Source organism: Oxyura jamaicensis, chromosome 1 (genome assembly GCF_011077185.1).
Source record: "Oxyura jamaicensis isolate SHBP4307 breed ruddy duck chromosome 1, BPBGC_Ojam_1.0, whole genome shotgun sequence".
Classification (NCBI taxonomy): Eukaryota; Metazoa; Chordata; class Aves; order Anseriformes; family Anatidae; genus Oxyura; species Oxyura jamaicensis.
This window is the reverse complement of record NC_048893.1, coordinates 51,279,137-51,300,890: the sequence shown is the minus strand read 5'-3', so window position 1 is coordinate 51,300,890 and position 21,754 is coordinate 51,279,137. Positions and strand designations below refer to the sequence as shown.

Below are 21,754 nucleotides of genomic sequence, written 5' to 3'. Positions count from 1 at the left end.
AATAACGTGTTTGCTACCTAGCCTTTTTGCAGCAGAGCACTAAGCCTCTGAGGAGGGCAGTTGCAGTGGCAACTTAACTTCTTTGCTGCCACTTATTTCTTTAGTATTTCCCCAAGAAAAAAATGTGTTTGTAGTTCAGGGTTTCAACTCTAAATTCTGACATCAGATAGCCGTTCTTAACACCACTCACTGTTCAGGAGCTTGTAGTCTTAGATTCTATTATTTTCTCAGAAGAGAAAGGAATATTTCTAGCCTAACACCTGCTTTACTTTTACTGAATTCCTAGGTCCCCCTCCCCCCCCCATGGTGATTCTGAGAGTGCTTCTACAAACTGAAATCACAAACAGAGGACTTAGATTTCAGGAAGGGACTCTGCGGAAGGACAAGATAAATAATGTGAAAACAAAGGTCTTGTTTTCCTCCAATGTTCTTTTGTGACTGGACTGAAATGAGAAAAATGTGTGTGGGGTTGGGAAAACAAATAGTAGCAACCTGATCCACTACATAAGCAGAAGTCAAAATGAAAATTTTCAGGCATTCTAAAAGGCATCATCAGATCTTTAAGGGATTTAAGCTGACCTCTTCATAACCTCCATGTGCACAGAGACAAAAGGACACGCCGGGAGGAAGCGTGTCTGAAAGCATTACAGCAGTGTGCGCTAGACAATGGAAATGCTGAGCTGCATGTTATTGAGAGCATTTGCATGAAGATTCTGTGACATAGCATATCAGTTTCAGACCATTTTTCTTTAAAGAACAAGACAACATTCCTGAAACTAACAGCATAAAAACTGGGCTTTGGGTACAGGTTGCAAGGGACTTGTTTCATTGGGGATGAGAATGTGAGGCAAATCTGGGCAAATGAATTAGGCTAGTGCATTTCCAGCATTGGCCTGAATTTCACAGTTTTTTTTCTTTATCTTCTGAATTGAGAAATGGTTAATTATGGGAAGGTATTTTTTGAAGGGCAAGAAGAGGGAATGAGTAAAGAAATAGAGACAAATCATTTCTCTTGTTTAATATTTTTAACAGTAGAGTCTTGAACTGGCTGGATTCTTAATTACTCATATAAAATAAATGCAAAATGAGTTAAGCGTAGTAGTTAAAAAAAAAAACACATTTACAGAATAGCTTAAATTTAATTTTGGTTATGAAGACAAGTAATTAATTAAATTCTAGCCATCATTTTGAGCTAAGCAGGTCTCACACCTTCTCCCTCAGCATAAATTTTAAATGCAAATGATTAGATTTGTACAAACATAGGGGACAGATTTTCCCAGTATTGAATTAGAGATGGAGACTGCTAATGGCTGGCACCAGTCCTTGCCAGGGTGGTTGGAAACAAAAATGCTGAAAACTGCAGTTTTTTTTTTTTCTTTTTTCCCCAATCAAGCTGACACAGACTGGAAGTCGTAAGCTAATACAATGTAAAAAATGTTTTTTTCCTCAACTGTAAATATAAGAAATTTAAGGAGAATGTGTATTTTCACCTATAAAATATTCTGCTGTATGTCTTTAGCAAGGTATTAGCTGAAAATGTTGTCAGTCAAAATATGTATGAGAAAGTTGTGGGAGTGCCCATACAGCACCACAGATTTGCATGTTCCTACTGACTTTCTGTGTTTATTGTTCATCCATGTCAGTGAGATTTCATTCCAACATCTAAATTAAAAATTCAGTATAAAAGGCTAGTTGGGGTTTTAGTTCAGAATTACTGGAGGATCAGTTGTTTCAACAATAATGTTTGTCAGTTTTTCATATTTCTTTTACATTTTAATTATAACTCATCAAATCTTAACCGATTACTCCTGGGTTAGATTCAGATGAATGCCACTGAAGGGTGTTTTAATTTAATGGAAGCAGTGTAACATCTGTTTCTAATGTTTTAAAAGCTAATTTATATGGAAATTTTGCTTTAGCAAAAAGTCAATAGATGCGGACTTCTCTAACACCTCCTGTAAAAATTCAAAACTTGAATTAAAGCAGCATCAAAACAATGCCATTCTTTCTTGCTGTAGCAGTGTGATTACATTTTCACAGCCTTTCATTTGTATCCTTTTCCTTCTATTGAAATGAAATTTTTGTCTTTTACAGCCGAGCCATCAAGACAAACCAGGACCTTCTGCCAGAGACGCCGTGGACGCATATATTCTACAATGACTTCTGGGGAACACTTCTCACTCACAGTGGGAGCCACAAGTCATACAGACCTCTCTGCACACTCTCCTTCCGCATCAACCATGCTGTTGGAGGGATGGACCCATGGGGCTACCACCTTGTAAACGTCCTGTTGCATGCTGCAGTCACAGGCCTTTTCACAAACTTCTCGAGGATCCTCTTTGGGGATGGGTACTGGACCTTGATAGCAGGTCTGCTGTTTGCATCCCATCCAATCCACACGGAAGCCGTAGCAGGGATTGTGGGGAGGGCAGACATCGGAGCCTGCCTCTTCTTTCTGCTTTCCCTGATGTGTTACGTGAAGCATTGCTCTACGAGAAGTTCCTCAGCTAGTACATGGGGCTGGATCTTGGGAACGGGAGTGTGTGCTGGGTGTAGCATGCTGTGGAAGGAACAAGGAGTGACTGTTCTGGCAATTTCAGCAGTGTACGATATCTTTGTATTTCATCGGCTGAAAATGCATCAAATCATTCCTGCTTTATACAAGGTGAGTCTCCTTTTCTTTCCAATAAACTATTCATAAAGCACCAGTCACTATTAAACAGGTGCTAAATGAGTTTTCAAGCACACAATAATTCTTATTAGTCAACTCTGAAAAATACACACACGTCTGATACTGAAAGAATGTTTAAAGCAGTTTAGTAAGGACTTTTTACATTTTGTTTAAACAATGTGCTATTACCCATTGCTATTACTTGACGCTGGGGATGTGTTTCTTTCAATTACTTTCCTTGCTTCCAGCAGCAATCTCCTCATTCTGTTTACCGTCAAGCACTGGATATCTGGCTGCCTTTTGCAAAGAACTCATTCATGGTCTTATCCTCTTGTATCTTGCAAACTCAGCTTAGTTTGGTTGGGCATGCAAGTGCAGCAGCTGATACCATCTACAGGCTCCCTGAGGCATAGATAGTGCTTTTACTGTTCTAGTTTAACAGAGTTGCACGGAACCTGGTTGCATGCCTCTGGCATGTATTTTTTCTCCCCCTAGTAGGAGCTGTGACTCAAATCTTTTACCGCCATACCAAACAAAATATTTATAATTTTTTAACTTAACTGACCTAAAGGCAAGCAAGTGAAATAATAATAATAAAAAAATCTCATCAAAACCCTCTCTAACTTCTCCCCAAAGCTCATGTATTTTAGTGTTACATACATACGCTGTCTGAAATCAAGATTCAATTACGTTAGTTGCTGTACAAGTGCCTAGTACTGTACAAGTGAAAATAGAGTCAAAAGAAAGCAAGTAGTCTCTCATAGTTGGCTGATAAACTGTTGTGACATGTTGACTTAGCTATGCACTTTTCTGGCAAAAATAAATGTATTGACAGTAAACTTTCTTATGCTTTGTTTACTCATATCTAGAATATGTATAGAACATTAATTATTATTACATTGCCCAGTACTATATTTATTTATATTTCCTATGTACCTGAGTTTACCCTTTCATATAAAATATTGTTTAGAGAAGTCTAGTAAGACTGTCTCTGGCCTGCTCCATCAAAAGACTGGAAATTATTTTCCAAGGCTGCTATTTAGTTGACATCAGTGGATACTTTGACACTGGCCACTCCCACTTGGAGTTGGGCATCTCCCACTTGGGACAACTCCCAATGAACAACTTCCACTTGGAGTTGGGAAATTTGGGTTTTGATTGTAGCATCTGACCAATGTTTGACAAATCCAGACAACTATGGCAATTTGGATGCTGTCATCTTGATTTGAAATGACTTTTTAGATTTATTTTCACATAATTTTGAAATGACTGTGATATAAGAACGGTGTTTAAAAGTGATATTTTATCTCTTCTGAAATAATTAGTAACAACAAAGCTAAGTTTTCTTACTAAAAGCTTTGGTTTTAGTTTGGTTCTCTGAGTATAGACATACAATGATGAAGACTAGTTTATTTTGGTATTAAAAAAATTCCAGCAAAACAGATTATGTAGCTGCTTTCAACACCACATTTCTTTGAGACTGTTTGGGTGTTGCCTTTTTCTTATTGTTTTGGCCTTAAAACATGTCCCTGGTAAGAATTAAAGAAAAAATCTTTCTTCCTAGAACAAACTGTAAAATCTCCTTAAGCAAACAAAATCAACTTTTGATTTTTTTTTTTTTTTCCTTTAATGTTGCATATACTTTTTTTACTTGAAAAGACATTCCTGCATTGGAACTTGTATGACAGTAGCCATTCACAAATGTGTCTTCCTGTGCTAGCAACTGGCTTGAGTATTTCAAAACCAGAGTGCAGTTTAAAACCAAAGAGAACCAAAAACCACCAAACTTACCAAACAAAACCCTGTATTGTTTCAAAAATGATTTTTAAGAATATCTGGACAATTAGAATTGAATCAATTTACAGGTTCTGGAACTTGTGCTTTGCATTTTCTCAGTGTGGGAAGGAGATTATAGAAGAAAAATAAAAATAAAAACCAGAAATCAAACATCGGTCCAGAAAAAAAGTAATGGTCTTTGTGTAGGAGGAGAAAAGTGTAAAATGGAGCCAAGGAAGAGAGGAAAATACTTTTTAAAAGATGGTTAGCTTAAATCTGTACTGAGTAAGTATTCAGTAATAATACCAAACCGAGTGCAGAATAAACAGCGTGCTGCAGTATCCTTGTAATGCAATGGTTGAAAGGATCTACCCTTTTCAGTCTCCCTAACCTTAAGCTAAACCTTGTCCAGCTGAGCTGACACAGCTGTTTCAAAGGTTGTGCTGGAAACTGCAACAAAGAGGAAATGCAGGTGATAAATAACCCTTAAAAAACAAAACAAATATCCCAGATATGGCTCTAGGAATTGGATACTGGCTGTATCCTGGCTGTATCCAGTTCTCCTGTTTGCCCTGCAAACACCTACTGAGAGGAATGCTGAAGTGTGGGGGTAGAAACGAGGAACTGAGAGTGAGGAATTTCGGGGAGCGGGTGGTTAAGGACTTGGGCTAGCTTGCTGACAGACTACCACTTTTGGCTTCTGCAAGCCTTTTGAGAATATGTCACTGAGGGAACTGAGACACAGTTTATTATGTATAAGGAATTGTAACATTGCTGACTGCCTTCAGGATGGTCAGTGAGAACGAGCTGGTAAAAGCAGCCTTAAAAATGCTCCAGCATATGGAAGAGATGGCATTGGGGTGCCAAGACTGTTGCATTTTTTTTCTTCATTTTTTTTTCCATTAAGTTCTTATAATTGGGCCAAATGTCAAATAAATATGAAGTGGTGGCTACTACACAAGACCAGTAGCCATTTAGTGGGTTTGCACCTGTGATCACGGTGAGTCCTGATGTGTCACATCAAATCTGTGACAGCATCCCATTGGGATTGGAACAGACTGGCAGGGCTTCTGAACAAGGCAGCTGCAGAGCAGGACCACCAGCAGAGCAGATGAACATTACCCGTTATTTAGAAGCTATTTTTAATACACTTTAAAAAATGTATATCATAGCTCCTTATTAAACTATCCAGCTCTTTTCCCTGTCATCTACATATTGGTTATTCAGTAGAACTTGGCTGCTGATCTTTTTCCCTTTGCCAAGTCTTGTTGTATTCCTGTCTGCCTGCAATACTTGCTCTCTGGCTGGCAAAGTTGTCGGTCTGAACCCAGTTTGATTTGGTTAGCTCTACTTTATTCTGTCTGACTCGCTTTCTAAGTGTGCTCTGATAAGAATATATTCCCTGTCTTTAAGTCAGCAGAATTTGTTGGAAATTATTTATTACGGTTGTAAATGAGTTGTCTGGAGTGAGAGCAATTAAAAAAATGTGTCTCTAGTGGGGCAAAGCATTCTTTATGGAAGAAAGCTGGGATTTTGCTTGATTTTCAGTATTTTAGACCTTGTTTCCACCGTAAGTTGCATAGCAGGTATGCAGATTGATTGAGTTGTCATGTGTCATATGTATGATTGTACCTGTCAGCAGTCAGACTTGCACAACTTCCACAAGTGTAGGGGTGGGAGGGGGAACCTGACTACAGGAGAGAGCTGTGATCAAGTTTGTAATTATAGAAACTATGCAAATTCAGAGACCTAATTCTTTTGTACTTGCAGTCCCCAGTTTAAGAGCAGAGCCATTAATCAACATTGCTGTACACAGCCTTCTGTCCAATTAGTAGTACAGAGCTAATATAAGCCCTATGGTACTGCCCTTTTTTCCTTTTTTTTTTTTTAAAAAAAAAAAAAACGTGGGAATGGAGCTGGACAACTTTAGCAGTTAAAAAGAGGAGGCAAATGCACTTAATACTCATTTTTAATATAATGCTAATGATAAAATATTTATTACTATGTGGTTTATGTGTACAAACTGCCCTACTGAAATAACTAAACCAGATGTATGTTCCATTAATGGTAATATTTTACTAGATCAACATAGTACAGAGGGTTCTCTATACTAAAATAAGGACACCTCTCTTTTCCCGTCACTTATTTGACTAATACCACCAGCCCTGGGAGGTCTGTCTCCCATGTGGAATTAATTACTGGTATCTATAGCTAACACGAACCACAAATTGGATTGCAGGATGCATTATCTAACCTTTCTGTGCTATTATAACAGTATTGGTTTTGTAAAAAGCAATTTTGTTGGAGGCCTATATTTTATTTAAGGTAATGATGGAAACCTGGGCCTCCATGGATGACATGGTGAACCACCAAACCAAACACTGCTTTCTTTTATGGTCTTGGAATGGCCTTATTTGTGGGTGATATGTATGATTCCTGCTCAAAACAGGACTTAGTGTATTAGATAAAGCTACTGATTTTTGAGAACACTAAACTTGAAACAAGCCACTTTCTCAATTCTTTGAAGCAGCGACTTTTAGAACTGTCATGCCTTGGAAAGTAATTTCCAAATAAAATGCTGCTCTAGATTTAAACTTGGGATTTTATTCTCTTCTGGGGAGCTTTAAAGCCTTAGCAATGCAGTGGGTCTTGCTGTTTTTTCATCTCTTCTCCATCCACAAGTTCTGTCATTTTGAGGCACTGTTTTTATCATTGTTTAAAATCTAGCTTGTTGATGGTGTGTTTTCTGTTTATTTTCTGCAATCTAAGGAATTTTAAGGTGCTTGAACTTAGCCACAGGCCTGAATATTTTGGCAGACCTGATCAGTAAGCCATGCTTTCACAAGATATTTCACTCAAACACTTGTGTGGGCATGGCCCTGTCTTAGCCCAGTGTCTTTGTGCTTGAAGCCAGATATTCAGCCGACATGCTTCTCCTGGACATTACTTCTTTCCCAGTTGAAAATAAGAAATAACTTAGGGCTTCCAAACATGACCTGAGCCCTTGCAGGTTCACTTTGTGAACAACAAGAGCTGTTTCATACTGTGCTTGTGCACCACATAAACTCCTTGGGTTCAGGGCTGAGGGCAGGGTCGGAGGCCCTGGTCCTTGGGGCCCAGCTGTGAGCTCCTGCTCTGTGGCGGTCAGCTGGGGGTTAATTCTCTTGGCAGCTCCAAGCCCATACAAAATTGTGGAAATGCTGAGACGAATGTGCCTGTACATACATTGCTCATATTTCCGGAGGAACCAGACCGGTGCTTTTCTCTTCACGCTGCGGGAGAGCAGCAGCGTGAGGCCTGCACTGTCCTGGCCATTGCTCCCCCTCCCCTGGCAGATAGCTCCTAGACAAAAGAAGCTTTTTGCAATTTGCTTCTTTCTTGACAATTTCAAGTAGCTAATACTGCTGTTTCCTGTAGTTCCCACAGCTCCTTGCTGCTTTTCCTTTTGATCTGAAAATAAGAAAAGCAAGATTGGCCTCAGCTATCTTTCTTGTCGGAGATATTGATCTCCTGCAGGTCCTGTGATGTCAGTGGAGTTGCACCGAATTGGACATCAATAAGTATAAATAGCTATTGTTTCCTGAAAATATTTTCATGTGGTGATTTAAACCACTGAAACAGATCACATATGACAGAAATATAGCATCCCGAGGCAAGTTTAGGAGAAGGGCTTTTTTTTATTATTATTTTCTTCAAATAAGGAATTGCATGCTATCTGAAGTTTCTGGGTTAAAACGGACTATGTTTTAATATTAAATCTGTAATATCTTTTCTGGAATTGCTACTAAAATCTGCATTAGTTTTTTTCTACCCACTTTGAAGTCTACAATAATGTTTTGGAAACTATTTTTGAGAGTGCCTCTCTGGAAAGAAGGAAGAAGGACAGGCTTCTTTAATAAGTAAATCAAAACCAGAGATGCTTTTTCATATTTACAGAGATTGTGAAGACATGAAGAACCTTCAGTGTAACAGAGAGGTTAGTTTGTTAGAGGAAAGTTGTCACTGTCTTCAGTTTTAGGTAAGATTTATACTGCATGGTAACATGCAGAATATGCTCTGTTCTTCATTCTTCCCCTTGACTTACAAGGGATCTGTTTTGAGGCATGGGTGAAAAAGCTTTCAGGGGCTTTGCACCGTTGGTGTTAGCACTTACTTTTCATTCCGAGGTTGCATGCCAATTACAAATATGAAGAAGAACGTGACTTCTTCATGGTGTTGTTCAGTTGCGGGGTATTGGACTTGCTACTTGCCAATTTTTAAAACCCGTGCCAGTAATATTAATCTGATGTTGCTCTCATAGTTTTTAATGTTTTCACAACATTTAACAAATCAAGTAGAAGCACAAAGCTTACGATAGGGTGTAACAACTGTGTTTCAGAACATTAGGAGTATTTGCAGGTGTTAGTTATTCTTCATCTTAGTGATTACTATAGCTTCCTCATGGAAGCAGCTTTGTAAAATTGTTTTTCTAACAGCTGGCAAGTTTATCGTGTAAATTATCTGTACTAAAAGCATTTCATGCTTTTTGGAAAGGATGGTCAATTAAGTATTTTATGCAGTGATAAAGGGACTTGGGTGACTGTGAACTTTGAGAAATATATGCAGCTTTGGCTGTTTTCAGTTTTCCATTTGTTTGTGAGCTGGAAAGCTGTGTCCCTTATCTCTCTAGCTCTGCTTCTCCATGGGTCAGTTGTCTGGGTACCATCCATAAAATGGGAAAAACAATGTATAGTACTAAAGCTAAGTGGTGTCTTAGTGAGTTAAATGTCTCCTGGTGTAACTCCTTTCATGTGTATTTGCCTCAGGAGTTATGCCTTTAGGCTTAAACCTCTTTTGGTGTTTTGACTAAAATGCACGTATTTATGATCTCTTATTCATCAAGTATGTATCCCTTGTGTCTGTTAGATGCCAGACAGAAAGTTTATACGTGTGCCTTGCATACAAATCTTCTTCAAATACTATCTTCAAACATGAGTACTTTACATTAGCCTCCTAATATCCTGCTTAGGCACCTAAATGCCCTGATTTGATGAAGTGCTGATTGCTTGTAGCTCCTTATGGGCTTTGCTGAACGAACCCATTGCACTTTGTAGACCACAACTGAGTAGCAAGCTAGACTATATGCTTCCAGCAGTCAGGGCACGTGCTCATAGCATATGAGGAGGAGGAGGGAAAAAAAACACACACACACATAAAAAACAAACAAACAAAAAAACAACCACCAAAGTGTGTTACCAGTCAGAATCAAATGGATAATATGCAAGAGAGAAGGTACAGGTTCTGGGTGCTCTTAGTTCTGTCTCTTATGAATTAATTAAAGCACCTTCTGAAAATGTAATTGTTGCTGGGAGTACATGAAAATCAGCTTTATGATTTTTGAGCATTTTAACTGCAGTCACCTAATTTTCACAACACTGGAGCTTGGAAAGTACTACCTGAGTCTACTCAATAGAATTATGTTCTCACAGGCAGTCGTCTTCCTAGAGTCCTACCCTAAAACAGAGCCTTTGTTGGTACCTGAGCATGAGCTTTGATTCCAGACCTGCGGGAACATATACAAACCCTGAGCCACAAGGGAGACTTTTCTCTTGGTATTATGTTTAATTTTGAAGTTCCTGGCTTATGCTCATTTTTATTAGTTGTAATGATTTAATGATTATGTGCACACTTTTTCCAAACTTAGTGATTCCAAACAGTAACCTATGTGGACAGCTACAATATTAAAATACAAGTGTATGAGATTTACAGTGGAAGCAACCAGTTATGATAGAAGGCAGCAAACATTTTTGGCATAATTATTGGAAGAACAGAAAGATATTTTGTACATATTGCCTCCATTTCTTTTTCCAGCTGCAATGTAGATTAGGTATGGGGAGGGAGACAACCCAGGCTTGCAATCCTGTAGCTGATTTTATGGGTCAGTTCTTAGGAGGTAAATTGCTAGCCTCACTAACCTTGAATGTCTCTTGGAAAAAAAGAATCCCTTGATGCTTTGGATAGTCCACATTGGGAGGAGAGGGAAAACCAAATGTTTTTTGTTCCTAAGTTTCTAGGAAACTAATTGAAAATGCACGTGATGAAATTATGTTAAAATTGTCCATAAGCTTTTGAGGGAACGGAATGAGAGTTTTGTACTTGGTGCTCTTAAATGTCAGGTAGAACATGCGTACCTTTTTGCAATCAGAATGGTAAGAGTTTCAGACACATACACAGTTTAAGTCTAAGGCTGTGGATTTGATTGGGTTGTGTAAAAGTCAGAGCTTCTGTGACATTTAATCCAAAATCTTGTTTTCCCCTTTTACAAAAAAATATGGAAATAAATTCCCATAGCAACAAAACCTTTAAAGTATGGGGCATATTGAGTTAATAAAGGCAATGAAAGAGCAGGGAAAAGAGAGGGTAGAATTGTATCAAGTCTCTGTAAATTCTTTCTCTCCAAGAAAACAGGACTTTGGGGGCTATGGATAATTTTTTTGCATGTTTTAGTCTGTGTGCTTTAAAAGTATCTCGGGCAGCCTGTACTGCTGTACAGTGAAGCTTGTATCAATAGCAGTGTTTATTTATCAGGGATTGTGAGATTACAGTTTATTTTTAAAATACATGTTTATTATAGTTCTATCTATTACTTGGAGACTTTTTTCCTTCAAAGATGTTATTAGAAGTGGCAAAACGCTGCCACAAAATAGCTCTCATGAGTTTTAACGTAGAAGCCATGCCAATTTTTGTAAGCTTAGTTCTTGCTTCTTTGGACTACTTACATATAGCATTTTTGGCTTCTGGTAATTTTAAATCTGTGGAAACTCAGCGTTAGGAGTTTTATGGACGGATTTTATTTATTTATTTTTTTTTTTTTTGTCTAAGGCATTATGTAATTTTACCTTTTCCGACCTGAGTTGTTAAACAAGAATTTGACATTTTGTGGGTGATTGTAGTTGAGAATATGGATTAGTTGTGGAATGAGGCATACTTGATGAAATCTTGTTTATTTACAAATAAAATCCCAAACAGAATTTCTTGCAGGATGAGAAGTATCAAACCGTGTGCCTTTATCCCAGCTCTAAACTCCTCTCAGTGAACGTTGCAGAGCTTCCTCTCTCATCTTATTTGGGATGAAGTTACCTGCATAATGTGTATTTTTACTGTCCTTCCTCTGCACCCAGTTTTTTGATCTATGTTTTCTCACTGGTTTACATATGTACATGCTGTCTCTCTCACAAGAAGGAAAAACAAAACAAAACAAAAAACTGTCCATGCACTCTTGCTCTGGGAGAGGTATCTTTCCTTGAAAGAAGAGAACAGTGCTCAGGATTTGGCTACTTATGATCACTCTTCTTGTCAGGAGACCCGGTAGTCAAAGTAACTTAGACCTCAGGCATTCCAAAATCAAAAGAAAGTATTAACAATGAAGAGGTAAACATTAACTTTTGGAAGTTTTCATTTGCCTTCTGTTTTGAAATCCTGTAGATTAAGTGTTTTCAGGATTTTGTCTGTAATCATGAAGCTTGAAAAGGGTGAAGAAAAATTCTTAGCACAATGAAAATTGTTCTTGATGCTAGCATACTGTAAGACAAAATTAAGCTGGCTGCTGTTGTTGCAGATTACTTGATCTGTAAGTTAGTTTAAATCCTTAGGTTTATATGAAACACAAATTTTAAAAAAGGTTTATAATTTAGTCATTGTTATGGTAGGTCAGTGTTGATGTGTTCTGAAGATGTCAGGTTTCTAAATGTAACTTTTTAAAACATGCTTCTTTTATTTCCATCCGTTTTCAGTCTAGAAGATGTTTTCACTCCATCATAAATCATGATAGATATGGTAGTGTAGGCCTAGACTGTTGCAGATGACTGCTTCTGCCTTGGAACTGCCCTGCTCATGATACGGTGTGCTGTCAGCAACTGGTGATCGCATGCTAGCAAAAAAGTTGATGTGTCTGTGCTCCCTCAGGTTGGTCTTTAAGGCTCTGCAGTGCCCAGATTGCTCCGCTGTGCTCTGGTAGCCTGGTAACAACCCCTGCCATCACCAGGTGGAGTAATGAAGATACAGGTGTTGGTGTACCTTCTTCACTGATACCTGCCTTGCTCATACATGTGACGGCAAGTCTATGTCCAGTAAGCAAGTGGTATATTGATATAGTAGCTAAGTAGGCTAGATCTCACTTCGAGTTATAGCTTGGTGTCCTACTAGACATAAAGTCATTCTGGAATGATAATCGTGTTTTGAAGCAGCAGTGATTTAGTAGGTTTGTTAACCAAGACATAGTCCTCTTTGACCCGAGCCTTAACGCGCAGTGTTTTCAGCTTCAGATCTGTACCAATCCTATGTAAAGCTTTTCTTTTCCTGTATTTGAAGCGAAGAATTTCAGTGCCTGTCTAAGTCTCGGTCTTTAGACTATATCCTAAAGTGTAAGGAAGAAAGGCAGAAATGAGTAATGATAAGAAAATAAAGGAAAAGAAAAAAGACTGAATAGCTCAATATGTGATATGGAAGCCAAAATTTGTTCTGTGGTTCTATAACCATTCCTATATTAATTGGTGGAGTTGCTCTTATCAGCCAGAGAATGCGGCACCTGCCTTCTGACCTTACTGTCTGCAGTGTTTGTGTATTTTCTTACAAGTTTTGACAGACTAATAAAAACTGAAATTTTATAAAATCTTTTTTGATGTGTGACCTTGCATTTTGTGGCACTTGGTGGTTAGCAACCAACATACTGCCTCACTGGGGTAGTAAATTTGTGTTTTAATGCAGTTATTTGTTTTACTTGTAGTGTAGCAGACAGCTTCAAACCCTCAGAGAGAGCTTTTTAAGTCTGTCTGTCTTTCAGTCTGCTTTGCTACTTCATCCTCTGGGCTTGGTTGCAGTATTTTGATTAAATGTTACATTACTGTGATACATACACAAACCATTTGAAATGTTCAGATTTGGTTTAAAAAAGGTATTGTTTAAAAATAACATACGTGTCCACAAGCTCACTACAGAAGTAGCCTTTTTGTGTGTCCCAAAGCCATGTTGCTATACATCAGCAGGCTTCTAAGTATGTTTACATGAAGATGTGCAGCTAAATAGCTCAGAAATTTTCTTGCTAAAAATCCTAGAACTACTTTTTAAACTAACATCTTTTGCATCTGAAATCATAACATATATTAGGTTTGTGTTGACACCTTCCAGGAAACTCGATTTTCTGTGCATTAAAGCAAATATGTAAATTGTTTTCTGTTATTTATTTATTTATCATTTTTCTGTTGATAGCATTGATGGCTGCAGAAATTTAAGTACATCTAGTTTTCACAACATCGTTTTTTTAGTAATCTGATATATTCTGCCATTAACTGGCTGGTACACTCAACTGTGCATTTCATGGGCTGCTTGCAGACATACAGACTCTTCCTGGAAGCTTAATTAAATGTGAATGTCCTGTTAACACCACAATTTCAGCAGTTCTGTAGTTGGATGTTACATTGTGTTATGTCCTTATGTCATGTGCAAGCGGAGCCGGATGTTTTTAACATGGGACTTGAGTCTTTTTCTGGTTGCGGTGTCTTGTGGACATCTTGTTGTGCCCTGAAGCAGTGCTTCATGTTCAAAAGTGGTTTTATTTTTTTTCCCTCAAGATGTTTGTTGATCTAATAGGGTAGCTAGGCCATCATGAGTGCAAAACATCTTGTTTGTGGGAAATAGCAATGTTTTTCTTGTCTGTGAAGATAGTTAGAAATATAGTTCTGATGTGACTAATGTTAAACTTTTTATTTTTATTTTTTATTATGAACAGACCTGTTTGCAAGGTCATGCAAGTTCTTAGTCAAGGTTTATATCACAAAATGTGCTTTGCTCAGTATTTGGCCATGTTTTCTTGTGTAGGCCATGAATGACTGGACCTGAAGTGGTACTATCTAGAGATACTTCCCGAAAATTATGAGGCTGGTTAAGCAAGATCTAGAGTTGGAAAACACTGGTAAAAAGGCTTTTTGTTTTGTTACAAGGTTATAACATAATTTTCAAAGTCTATCTGCAGCAAAGTTCTCTTGATATTTCTCAAGTTATTGCAGAAATAGCAGAAAAGGGAAATACGTCTGTATTTTAGGTAGCCCTTTCATGCAGAGAAAGAATCATTTGCTGGAAACTATTGTGTCCTTTGGATGGTAAAAAAATCAGTAGTAGGAATTACAAATAAAAAATGTTGATGTAGGTGTAGCTGGATAGTTGCCAAACAACTCAGTGTAATCAATTTCTACATAAAATACAGATAGTTTTTCATATGCCTTATTCTTGGAGTTTAGATTTGTTTTTAAGGTTTATCCCTTTCTCTAAAAAGCCGTGATATCTTTAAAAGCATGCACAGAAAATTATTTGAATGAAATTTATATTTAAATGCTTGATGCAGAGTTAAAAATGCTTATTACTGCATCACAGTTAATCTTCTTTAGCCTATTTGAACTGCCTGTCAGGGACATCCAGATTTGATATCATAGCATCATTAAGGTTGGAAAAGACCTCCAAGATCATGTGGTTCAACCATCCCCCTACCACCACTGTTACCCACTAAACCATGTCCCTAAGCACCACATCCAACTTGTCCTTGAACACCCCCAGGGACGGTGACTCCACCACCTCCCTGGGCAGGCCGTTCCAGTGCCTGACTGCTCTTTCTGAGAAGAAATGTCTCCTCATTTCCAACCTGAACCTCCCCTGGTGCAACCTGAGGCCATTCCATCTAGTCCTATCACTAGTTACTTGTGAGAAGAGGCCGACCCCCAGCTCCCCAAACCTTCCTTTCAGGTAGATGGAGAGAGCAATAAGGTCTCCCCTGAGCCTTCTCTTCTCCAGACTAAACAACCCCAGTTCCCTCAGCCACTCCTCACAGGACTTGTGTTCCAAGCCCTTTTCCAGCTTCATAGCCCTTCTCTGGACATGCTCCAGGGCCTCTGTCCTTGTAGTGAGGGACCCAAAACTGAACACAGTACTGGAGGTGCAGCCTCACCAGTGCAGAACACAGGGGAATGATCTCCTCCCTGGTCCTGCTGGCTACACTATTCCTGATACAAGCCAGGATGCTGTTGGCCCTATTGACTACCTGGCACGCTGCTGGCTCATGTTCAAGCGAGCATCAATCAGCACCCTCAGATCCTTTTCCTTTGCACAGCTTTTGAGCCACTCTACCCTAAGCCTGTAGTGTTGCATGGGGTTGTTGTGGCCAAAGTGCAGGACACGGCACTTAGCCATGTTGAACCTCATCCCATTGACCTTTGCCCATCGACCCAGCCTGTCCAGGTCCCTCTGCAGGGCCTTTCCATGCTCCAGCAGATCAACACTTCCCCCCCAGCTTGGTGTCTTCTGCACACTTATTGAGGGTGCACTCAATTCCCTCACCCATATCATCAATAAAGATATTAAAGAGAATGGGCCCCAACACTGACCCCTGAGGAACACCACTGGTGACCAGTCACCATCTGGATATCACTGTGTTCACAACCACTTCTTGGGCCTGGCCACCCAGCCAGTTTTTAACCCAGCAAAGAGTATACCTTTTCAAGCCATGGGCTGCCAGCTTCTCTAGGAGACCAAGTCAAAGGCTTTGCTGAAGTCTAGGTAGACTACATTGACAGGCTTACCCTCATCCACCATGTTGGTCATCTGGTCATAGAAGGAGATTAGGTTGGTCAGGCAGGACTTGCCTTTCATGAACCCATGCTGACTGGGCCTGGTCCCCTGGTTGTCCTGCAAATGCTGTGTGATTGCATTCCAGATGACCTGTTCCATCACCTTTCCTGAAACCAAGGTCAGGCTGACAGGTCTGTAGTTCCCCAGATCTCCCTTACTTCTTATAAATGGGTGTCACATCAGCAAGTCTCCAGTAATCTGGGACCTCTCTGGATGACCATGGCCACTGATAGATGATGGAAAGCGGCCCAGCAATCACATCCACCAGCTCCCTTAGCATCTTCGGGTGGATCCCATCTGATCCCATGGATTTGTGACAGTCCAGATTGATCAGCAGGTCTCTGTTTCCAGCTGAAATGTGGGATGTTAATTCTGCTTCCTGTCCCAGACTTCCAGACTGGGAGGCAGAGTACCCTGCGGATCACTGGCCTTATATGTTGCAGAAGAGAATACAAGATTGTCATGGAGCCGCGTCAATGGGAGAGAAGATTATGGGTAAATGATTGGAAATACCGGCATCATGAAACATGATTTTGTGCCTAAGTAGTATTTTTTCATGACGTTAACGAACAGTTTTAGTAACAAGCATTGCTTTTGTAGAAGGGAAATGAAGGAATATGTGGTCAGATAAAGCATTCAGAAGAAACCCAAGGGCAATGAAAACTGGAATGATTTAATGGTTGCCAAAGACGGTCAAGTGAGAAAGAAACAGAAAGAGAAGAACTTGATTACAGACAATGAGTAGGGGCAGGAAAACAAACAAACAACAACAAAAAAAAACACCAAAAACAGGATACAGACTTTGTTACTAAAGTAATTTTCTAAGAAGAATAACACATTTTGAGAAGTTGGGAAACAAGGAAGAACATGTTTCAATTTAATCTTTTTTTTTTTTTTTTATTTCAGAAAGACTATAAAGCAAAACAAGATGATGAAGAGAATGGAATTTAATAAGAAAAATATGAATTCAGAATGTCACTGAATGTTGAAATTTAAATTGCAGCTCAGACTTTAATGTTTTAATTTCCTACTCAGTAGAAGTCATGGTACATAGAGAAGAATATGTGTGCATTCATATTTTCATGGAATCATAGAATATCCCGAGTTGGAAGGGACCCATAAAGTCCAGCTCCTGGCACTGCACAGTTCTACCCAAAAGTTTAGACCATGTGACTACGTGCACAGTCCAATCTCTTATTGAATTCAGACAGGCTCAGTGAAGTGACTACTTCACTGGGGAGCCTGTTCCAGTGCACAACCACCCTCTCGGTGAAAAACCTCCTCCTGACATCGAGCCTAGACTTCCCCTGCCTCAGCCTAAACCTGTTCCTGCGGGTCCTGTCACTGGTGTTTATGGAGAAAAGGTCTCCTGCCTCTCCACTCCCCCTCACGAGGAAGTTGTAGACCGCGATTAGGTCCCCCCTCAGCCTCCTCTTCTGCAGGCTGAACAGGCCCAGTGACCTCAGCCGCTCCTCCTAAGTCTTCCCCTCCAGGCCCTTCACCATCTTCGTTGCCCTCCCCTGGACACTCTCCAACAGTTTAACATCCTTTTTGTACTGTGGTGCCCAGAACTGCACACAGTACTCGAGGTGAGGCTGCACCAGCGCAGAGTAGAGCGGGAAAATCACTTCCCTCGACCGACTAGCAATGCCGTCAGTATGTATTTTGATATATTTTGATATATATTAGTTTAGGAGGCATATCATGTGATGTTCTGGTAATAAATTTTTGAAGGGTTGATGGTTCATCTTAGAAATTCTGATTTTTTAAAGATAAATGATTCAACTGAAATGCACAGAAATTCTTTCCTGTAGTTTCAGAACTGTGTAGTTTTCTGAATTTCAAGTCTTGCACTTTTAGTATATTTCCTACCATAATTTTGATTTTTTTTTTTTTTTAAATCATACTGGTTTTGTTAAGACTTATTTCATGTAGAGGAAAACATGGTTAGCTGATCAATAAACCTGAGGGATAACTGTCTGTCACAAACAACTGGGATGTTAGAGACTTATATTTGGGTCTGTACTATTCTAGATATTTTTGTAAACTCTTAGAGTCCCTTAAAATACACTAAGGACGTTTGTAGTGGATTTTGAAATTAAAGGGCTCAAGTATAGCCACAAGTGAAAAGAGATAACATGAGTGACAGCTCTCAAACTAATGAAAGTTTTCTTTGGAAGTCATTTGAAACAGTTTCATGTGACTAAGAGATATCTATTTTGTGTCCTGTTGTCCTTTTATTGCAACAGAGGATCTGAAAAAAGTTTTTTTTTTTTTTTTTTTTTTTTTCTTTCGGCCTACTAAACTCAACCCCCTGTGCCTCTTTATACCTTGCCCATCTGCTTTGTGTTTTGTGTTGCCAAGTGTTTCTTTAATAGGCGCTCTGTTGTGCTCAAGTATACGTCTGGAACTGGAAGGGGGGACCTAAACTTAATGATGTGAAATTTCAAAGCGGCTTTAAGAGATTAGAGTGAATTTGCTTGTAAGAAATGATAATCTAAAACTAATGATCACAGATGTTCGTTCAGGTAAAAGAAATAATTACCATACGTGAAGCTGGGATGCAGCATTGCCCTTCCTATTTTGAGTGAATTTTCCACTTACTGTTTCAATATTGCTAACTTATGCTATTAACTATTATTTGAAAAGAGTGGCATTGGGATTGAATTAGAGAGGGTTTAGAGTCCTGTAATTTACGATGATTTATGTAACCATTTAGGAACTACTACCCCACATGGATTAGAAATGTGGATATGAAAATTTGTTTGAAAAAATGCTACCTAATGCAGTGGATTTGCTTAGAAAAAAAGAATGCCAGCTGTGTAAAGAAATTTTGGGTGGTGGTATTACAAAATACAAACCAGATGTTAGAAGAATAATCTGAAGAAGCTAATTGTAAAAGAGTACCTTAGCATATCTTGCTAAAGATGGTAAGGATGAGTTACCATCTGTTAAATTCTATTCTACTACTGTTAAATTCTATGTGCTGTAGTAGGAGAGAAATCACTAAAATAGGTTCCGTGATCCAAATCATTCTGCCATAATGCAAAAATGTATTTATTCCTTGCTCTATACCTTTCTGATACTTGAATACCAAAACATTTTCAGAATTTTCTCCTCATGAGATAATTACGGGTCAAAAAAAAAAAAAAAAAAGAAAAGAAAACCAGACATGAGCAAAGGTTCCAGCCTATGGCTTTCAGCTGTTTTTTTTTTTTTTTTTTTTTTTTTTTTTTTAATAAGAAGAGTCAGAAAAGAAAATACACACATCCAGCATAGTGATGGTTAGAGTTGACTGCTCAGTTATAAATAATTGAATAATACAGATACAATGCTTGAAGGGATTTTTTTCATGTCCTGCAGCAAAGAATCCTCTGGATACGAGGTTGTGGGTATGTTTCTCCAAGTTAAAGGTGTAAGCCTGTTACATGGGATGAACAGAGACATATTGGAAAAGTTCATAGTCAGGAGAAAAAAAGATAAGTTATAGAAGTAGAAAGAGTTATTCCTTTATAGCAAATTATCTGATACCTTAAGATCTAGTGTTCACATTTCCACAGACGCAGCATGTGTACTATATGTAAATATTGTAATAATATGTAAAAAAGAATTGTAATTGTAATAAATTGTATTGTAATAAATATGTAAAAAAAGATTTTACTACATGTAAATCTTCAGAACAAAGAGGAGAAACTAGAATTTGTCTGAATGACCTGTTGGCAAAGACAAGGTCAGTCAAGGCTCTGCCATAAGCACACACAAGATTGGGCCAGATGGGACAAGACTTCCCTTCCACTAGCTTCTGCAGAGTAGCCCCTTGCTTTAGAAAAACTGTCATATACACCAAATAAAGCTTCAATTCACTTATACATACCCAGATGGTAACTTTGCCTTGGAAGGTTTTCTTTTAATAAAATCAAAAAAATTACTCTCACGTGAGCTCTGTAGTGTCCCAAATGTTTGTTTAAACTCACACAGCTTTTTATTGGTTTATTGTGATCAATGGTAACCCAAAAGTGAAAATTTTGAAGCGTTATTTAAATGTATAATTTTAAGATTCCAGCAAGAAAATGAAGTAGCAAAAAGGAGCTAAACATAAAAGACCTGTTAATTGTCCGTGCATCTCTACTGAACACGTTGAATAGATTCTTTGCCAGCGAGACTGAGCGGTGTGTGTGCATCTCTTGAGGGCTGGTAGAGATTTTTACTACAAAGAATGATTTTGAAATGCATTTGACAAATCTTACTTTTTATTGTCAACTATTGTTTGATAAATGTTAAACAGCAACTGATTAGAAAGCTTAGACGCCTGTTTGACAGCAGATTTTTGGAGTTCGTGGGATTAGCTGAAGAGCTTTCAGCATATTTTAACATTTTATTGCGTATCTCTGGAAAATACCAACCTCTCAGAAGGTTACGCTGTCATGTTTCTCCCGTCAAGTAAATCCTCATAAAGATGTGTGTGTAGCACCAGGGATTCCTCACTTCCTCCACCAATCAAGCCTAACAGCAAAAGTAGTGACTCCAAATCAGTGACTATTATGGTACTTCTTACAGAAAGCTGACGTCCCCTGCCTTCTGTTTTTATGAACTACTTTATGTATGATGCCACTTCATACTTGTCAGTCTGAAGGTAACATCACTAATGAAAGTTGATCAGTCAGTATATTTATAACAGAGTCCTCAGACCCTAGGGTGCTTCTCAGTTATTAAGCAAGAGTAAAGCTTGTTAAGATCCACATCACTGGGATGGCTTAGTAAAAAGCCAGCATGAAAAGATAAGTCTTAAGCTGACAGTTTTAGCATTTAATCTGTAACTGCACAGATGACTGCTGGTAGCACATTCCAGGCACGAATCAGGGAAGTGCAGTCTCCTCTCAGCCCAGTGCACTAGGTGGTACCAGGGTATCTGTCACAACTGTGGTATAAAGGGTTGCAGGAACCAAAGGAATAGATTTGTTCAGCAGCCTTGTCTCTTGTGCTGAGGGGTAAGGAGTCAACGCATTTTGTAGCTCATTTCAGCCACATCAGAAACGAAGACTTGATGCAAGTACTGGATGTGGATGGATTGTTATGAATCAATATTATGAAACGAAACAGATCCATATTGAGACTCCTATCTGCAGTTACAGGGGAATCGTGCAAACGTTTTTGCTTCTGTATATTCCTCTGCTGATCTTAAAGTTCTATTCTGTACTCTGCAGGGGACTGAATTTCAAAGTTCTTCCTGATAATACCACAGCCTCAGCTTTAGCCATCTGAATGTTAATTTCTCCCCACTCCTTCAACAATATATCCTAGGTAATATTCTCCTCCAAACAACCTAAAATTTTATCTAGAATTTATAACCCAGCTACTAAAACTGTCCAGATCAAAGTTTAGTACAAATCGTAAAGTAAGATTCTTTAGAAAGAAATAAAAAAAAATGGAATTCCTAAATTACAGATACAAAATTAGCAAGGCCTAGTTCACAAAAGATTTTTAGCAAGTTAATTTTTGGACAGTGTGATATCAGAAACTAGCAGTGGTGTTTTAGTGTAGGGATATAAAACACGGCTTACTATGTTCAATGTTTCTGTCCACCTTTCCTCTCAATCACTCTAGTGTCCATCAGACAAGAGAATTTGAGAGAGGAGCAGTGTTCTCAAAGGC

The 21,754-nt window shown here is 38.7% G+C and overlaps 1 protein-coding gene across 2 annotated transcripts in view; it reads left to right on the top strand.

Annotated features, from left to right (window-relative positions):
- Window positions 1-21,754, top strand: part of TMTC2 (transmembrane O-mannosyltransferase targeting cadherins 2) — a 254,224-nt gene that overhangs the window by 101,751 nt on the left and 130,719 nt on the right. For both annotated transcript variants that reach the window (XM_035338266.1, XM_035338276.1), the window contains one exon: window positions 2,095-2,665. In XM_035338266.1, coding sequence (XP_035194157.1) covers window positions 2,095-2,665 — 571 coding nt within the window. Of the gene's footprint in view, window positions 1-2,094; window positions 2,666-21,754 lie in introns of those variants that run through there.